Source organism: Prunus dulcis, chromosome 1 (genome assembly GCF_902201215.1).
Source record: "Prunus dulcis chromosome 1, ALMONDv2, whole genome shotgun sequence".
NCBI classification, from domain to species: Eukaryota; Viridiplantae; Streptophyta; class Magnoliopsida; order Rosales; family Rosaceae; genus Prunus; species Prunus dulcis.
The window spans coordinates 13,073,804-13,080,073 of record NC_047650.1 but is presented as its reverse complement, the minus strand read 5'-3'; the positions used below and the strand labels follow the sequence as shown (position 1 = coordinate 13,080,073).

General features: G+C 53.1%; 1 protein-coding gene across 1 annotated transcript; it reads right to left on the bottom strand.

Moving 5' to 3' along the window:
- Positions 1-326: 326 nt before the first annotated feature.
- Positions 327-3,674, bottom strand: LOC117614353. Its single transcript, XM_034343139.1, has 3 exons — positions 3,349-3,674; positions 1,128-2,898; positions 327-833 (listed from the first exon to the last, which is right to left on the bottom strand). The coding sequence occupies exons 1-3, from the start codon at positions 3,672-3,674 to the stop codon at positions 327-329; spliced, it is 2,604 nt and encodes an 867-aa protein (XP_034199030.1).
- Positions 3,675-6,270: the final 2,596 nt, after the last annotated feature.

The window sequence follows — 6,270 nt, the reverse complement described above, 5'->3', positions numbered from 1 at the left end:
AGTGTGAGTTCGTTATAACTGCTAACTGCCGTAGGCTAATTGTTAAGTTTAAGTATTCCGTAACTGCTAATTGCCGTAGGCTAATTGCCGATAGAGTGGTAAATCCAAATTTCACCATGTCCCGACGGGATCAGTAGGGTAAAAATGATGACAATCGCTTATTGCCGTAGGCTAATGTGGAATGCCGTAGGATGTTTATCATTTAACTGCCGTAGGCCAATTTGATAATTAAAGGGAGGCTAAAGTAATAGTGCCGAGGGCTTTCTATTAATTCCAGTAGAACAAATACATTGAGTAATTACAGTTTCAACCTGCCGTAGGCTAGGTCACTTGTAGTAGTATTTGAGATGTTCTACGTTCCAAGGATGGCCGAGGGCCTTGCCGTTGGAGCCTCTCAATCGGTAGGTTCCCGAGCGAAGGATACCGATGACTTCATAAGGTCCTTCCCAGGAAGGTCCGAGGGTTCCTTCCGTGGTATCCTTCGTCGCAAGCGACACCTTGCGCATGACCCAGTCCCCGATTCGGAAAGAGCGGGGTCTGACCCTAGAGTCATAATACCGAGACACACGCTGTTTGTAGGCTTCATTCCGAAGGTTGGCCTGTGCTCGGTGCTCCTCGAGTAGGTCAAGGCTTAGAGACATGGCCTCCTCGTTCTCCTTCGGTGCGAAGGCTTCCGTTCGGTAGGAAGGTTCGCCGATTTCCACGGGTACCACTGCTTCCGATCCAAAGGCCAGAGAAAAAGGGGTTTCTCCAGTGGACGTTCGGTAAGACGTCCGAATGGCCCACAGTGCTTCGGGAAGCTTTTCCGGCCAGGCTCCCTTTGCCTTGTCCAGCTGCCGTTTCAGCAGTTTCTTCACTATTTTGTTTATTGCTTCGACCTGACCGTTCGACTGGGGATGGGCTGGTGATGCAAAAAACAAGTTGATTTTCAAACGGGTGCAAAATTGTCTGAAGAGTTCCGAATCGAATTGCCTGCCGTTATCGGTAATGATAGCATATGGGATACCGAATCGGCAACATATGTGAGTCCAGACGAAATCTTCAATCTTTGCTGCCGTTATGGTTGCAAGAGGTTCGGCTTCTACCCATTTGGTGAAGTAGTCAACGGCAACCACTGCATATTTTACCTGCCCCTTGCCTTGCGGCATTGGGCCAATCAGGTCCAGTCCCCATTGTGCGAAAGGCCAAGGACTTACAATCGGTGTGAGAGGTTCAGCAGGGATATGTGGGACATTACCGAAGCGCTGGCATTTGTCACACCTCTTCACTAGTGAATTGGCGTCCTGGTGCATGGTAGGCCAAAAGTATCCCTGCCGAAAGGCTTTGTAAGCGAGTGATCGGGATCCAGAGTGGTCGCCACACACACCGCTATGAATCTCCCGAAGGATGTACTCCCCCTGCTCTGCCGTGAGGCATTTGAGATACGGGGTAGTGTAGCCGCGCTTGTAGAGTACATCGTTGATAACTGTGTATCTTGCTGATCGGTATCTCAGCTTTCGGGCCTGGGCTTTATCCTCAGGAAGGGTGCCGTTCGTCAGGTATAAGTAGATGGGAGACATCCATGTATCCTCATACCGTACGGCACACGCTTCGGAGGTTACCGTGCTCGGTTGGGCAAGGATCTCCACTGGTACCTTTCTTCCGACTTTGTCGTTTATCGCCGAAGCGAGTCTTGCCAAAGCATCGGCATGGCTGTTTTCGCCTCTGGGGATCTGTTTGATCTCGTATGCTTGGAAACTTCGGAGTAGCTGATGGGCGGTTGAAAGGTAGGCGTACATGGAGGCATCCTTGGCGGCGAAGTCTGCCGTTACCTGGTTCACAATGAGCTGGGAGTCGCTGTGAATTCGGATTTGCTTTGCATTCATGCTCTTGGCTAACCGAAGGCCGGCCAAGAGGGCTTCGTATTCCGCTTCATTGTTGGATGTCCGGAAGTCGAATCGGAGGGCGTACTCGATTTTGAGTCCGTCCGGTGTTGTCAGCACCAAGCCCGCTCCGCATCCTTGCTGGTTTGCCGAGCCATCGACGTGCAAACCCCAGACGGGAGTTGATGTGTCGAGGCGTTCGGCGCCTGGTTGATCCGGCAAGATGGTCTCGGTAATTGCCTCAGATGTCGGTTGTACTGTCGCTGGGGTAAGCTCGGAGATAAAATCGGCAACAGCCTGGCCCTTCTCCGCGGGCCTCGGAACGAACTGTATGTCGAATTCCCCGAGTTCGATCGCCCATTTGATCAATCGGCCCGAAATTTCTGGTTTCTGGAGGACTTGCCGGAGGGGTTGGTTGGTCAGGACTTTGATCCCGTGTGCCTGGAAGTATGGCCGAAGTCTTCGTGCCGAGACAACAAGGGCTAGAGCCAGCTGCTCTAATGGGGGATACCGAAGTTCCGCACTCTGGAGTGCCTTGCTGACATAGAAGATTGGTAATTCTGCCTTCTCTGGTTTCCGAATTAGTACCGAGCTGACGGCAGTTCCGGATACCGAAAGGTAGAGGTAGAGAATTTCCCCAGGCAGCGGTTTTGACAAAAGGGGGGCTTTGCTCATGTAGTTCTTCAGGGCTTGAAATGCGTTATCGCATTCGGCAGTCCATGTGATATCCCGTTTGCCCCCTTTCAAGGCTTTGAAGAACGGTACACATTTATCGGTAGCCTTCGATATGAAGCGGGTCAGGGCGGCCACGCGTCCGGTAAGGCTCTGAATGTCCTTCGTCGTCTTCGGCCTCTCCATATCGATGATTGCCTTTATTTTCTCGGGATTCGCCTCAATCCCCCTCTGACTGATCATGAATCCGAGGAATTTCCCGGAAGATACACCGAAGGCGCATTTCTTCGGGTTCAGCCTCATCCTGTAGTCTTTTAGTATGCCGAACATGATCGATAAGTTCTGCAGGTGATCTTCGGCAGTTCTGCTTTTTACCAACATGTCGTCAACATAAACCTCCATGATGTTGCCGATGTAACCGGCGAAGATTTTGTTGACGAGCCTTTGATAAGTTGCCCCCGCGTTCTTCAGACCGAACGGCATGACATTATAACAGTACAACCCTTTGTCCGTTATGAATGCGGTATGTTCGCTGTCGGGAGGGTGCATGAATATCTGGTTATAGCCGGAGTAGGCATCCATAAAGCTCAGCAGTTCGTGGCCGGCAGTGGCATCCACGAGCTGGTCTATCCGTGGTAACGGAAAGCTGTCCTTCGGGCAGGCCTTGTTGAGATCGGTATAGTCTTGGCACATTCGCCACCCGCCCGTGGACTTTCTTACCATGACGGAGTTGGCAAGCCATACCGGATACGTTGCTTCCCGGATGAAACCGATGGTTTGAAGTTTTTCGACTTCCGTGCGCATCGCCTCATACCGTTCGGCATCGTATGATCGGCGCTTCTGCCTTACGGGCTTATAAGCGGAGGAGATGGTGAGTTTATGGCTAATCACGTCCGGGGCGATGCCGGGCATGTCCTCGTAAGACCATGCGAAAACTTCCGAATGGTGCCGCAAGAAGTCTATGAATTGCGTTCGGAGGTTCGCAGTGAGTCTAGTGCCGATTCTAACCTGTCGATCGGGCTGCTCATCGCTCAAGGTTATGGTCTCCAATTCTTCGGCAGGTTGTGTGTGAGGGGTGGGAGATTCATCTCTAGGGTCGTCAACCGGTCCAGTACCGTTCGGTAAACCCTGCACCGTCATGGTCTCGTTGGGGAGTTTGAACGAGGTTGCCTTGAGCGCCGTAGCGTAGCAAGTCCGCGCGCTCAACTGATTTCCCCGGATTGCCCCCGTGCCGTTCGGGGTAGGGAACTTCATCAACAGCATGTGGGGCGAAAGATGCGCCTTGATCCTCGTCAGTGCCGTTCGGCCAACGATAACGTTGTATGCCGTCGGGCAGTCGACGATGAGGAACTGATCGTACGTTGTTGTTTTTCTCGGCGCCGTGCCAAATGTAATTGGCAGTCTGACACTACCGATCGGTTGGACCAGTCTCCAGAGAAGCTTAACAGAGGTGTCAACTGCCGGTCGACTTGGTTGTCATTGATTCCCATCTCTCTGAAAGCTTCAGCAAAGATTACGCTCACGGAGCTCCCGGTATCGATCAGCACTCGCCCTACATCGTAATCGGCAATTTCAGCTCGGATGATCATGGGTCGTCGTGGGGATAGAGGATTCCCTCTTCTTCCTCTTGGCAAAATGTGATCGGCTCCCAATGAACTTTTGGTGTTTCCTGGAACCGATTCACCTCTATTCCGAGCACCTGAGGAAACTGCGCGGCACGCACATACTGTTTCATCGAACGGTGGCTCATCCCCGCAACGGTAGGTCCTCCGCTGATAGTGCTGATCATGTTTATCTGCCGAGGAGGGTTCGGCACCGGCGCCGATGGCTGCCGGGCGATATACTGGTCCAGTTTCCCTTCTCGGATCAGCCGCTCCACAATCTTTCTCAAACTTATACAATCTTCCGTGTTGTGGCTGTTGTGCTGATGGTATCGGCAGAATTTACCGGTCTCCCGGTTGTCTTGCCGATTGGGTCTTCTAACATTCGGCTTCGGTATGGCCTCCTGTTCGTTCATCAGAACGGTTTCATACGTGGTATTCAGCAGGGTGAAGACCTCGTTGCCGTGGTCACGGTTGGGCAGGGGTCCTCGGTTGTCGTTGCGACCATACCGCCCTTTCCCTTTCTTTGGCTGATCTCTTCGATCGTCACGGTTGTCTTTCCGCTTATGGCCCGCCGAATATGAGTCGGTCCTATCGTAGGATGGCGCCTTCGCAGGGATAAGCGCTTGGCTTGGCATCCTCTCGGCGTGCCGAAGCGCTTGGTTTTGAGTTGAAGTACTCGGCCTTGGCGTGCACCGCCGCCTGCTTCATCAGCTCATCATACGTGCGCCAGTTGCTGCTGTGTACTAGGTATCGGAAATGCGAGGACCGAAGGCCACTCTTGAAGGCGCCGTAGGCTGCCCTATCATCTGTTTCCGGACACCTTGAGTACTCGTGACTGAAACGCGCCGCATACTCTCTCATGGCTCGTCCTCTCTCTGCCGAATCGTGTACAGATCATCGGCAGAGTAAAGACGGTCCGTTTGGATCATGAAGTGATTGAGGAAAATCTGCTTCAGCTCGTCAAAAGAATCCACCGTTTCCGGCTCCAGACGGTAGAACCAATTCAGGGCTGCCTCGGTAAGTGAAGACGGGAATAGCAGGCACTGCCCCTCGTCGCTCAGACCCTTGCATCCGATGGCAGACTGAAATGAATGAAGGTGGGTTAAAGGATCTTCGGTACCAGTGTAGAAGGGTATGCGCAAGGGCTGCACTTCCCGATCCTGCCGAGAGCGACGGATGCGTCTCGTGAACGGCCCGGGCCGAAGCTTTCCCCACTCAGGTTCCTGGGAGCGAGCCTTGTCGTTTTCCATTTTCTGGACCTTCTGAAAAAGGAGTCGGACAACAGGGTCTCGGCTTGGGATTCCTTCGGCATCATAGTCTTCCAAGCGCCTTCGCGGGCTCACGGAGTTATCCCCCAAGTATTGAGTTGATACCGAACGGTAGGTGGACGTTTGCGCATCGGAAGGGATATACTCGGATGCAGACTCCGTGGAGTTCAATCCTTGGACCTTCCGAATAGGTGACTTACTTCCCCCGGCGTTCATCCGGGATTCCCGTAGTCGAGCGCTAATCCTGATCGGGGATCTCTGTCTCTCTGCCTCCCGATCATTAAGCCTGTGTCGGCAATCGGAGTAGACCTTCTTCGGTATGTGGTTGGTCCCTAGGTGTCGGCACCACCAGTTGTTTGGAGGGCGCGGGCGTTGCCCTTGCTGCCCTTCGGTGCCTCCTCCTATGAGGGGTTCCCAAGCTTTCGGAAGAGTGAGTCGTCTGGATGTTCTGCGGGTGCTGCTGGTGCAGCTGCCGTTGGGTTTCGTCCACTTTGGACGAAAGGTGGTGGTTGTGCTCCTGAAGCCTAGCCATGTCCTTTCGCAGGGATGCGATTTGGGCTACTAGCTCGGCCTCGGCGGTTGTTTGGGTTGATGGGGCGTTTCCGTAGGGAGTGCATGGGGGTAGCGCTGGGCTAGCCCCAGCTTGCCTTCCGAACGGTGCCCCGTCCTCCGATAGAAAAGTGGGTATTGAAGTGGTCCCCATGTGTTTAGGGGATAGTGGGTTAATTGTTTTTCGTTTCCCACAGACGGCGCCAAACTGTTGATGCGAAAAAGTGGTTTGACACGTGGTTCGCCCAACTTAGTGATATTGTGTCTTCGGAAGGGAGTTAGTCTTCAGAAGATCAAGTTCCTGCAAAAAGGGAA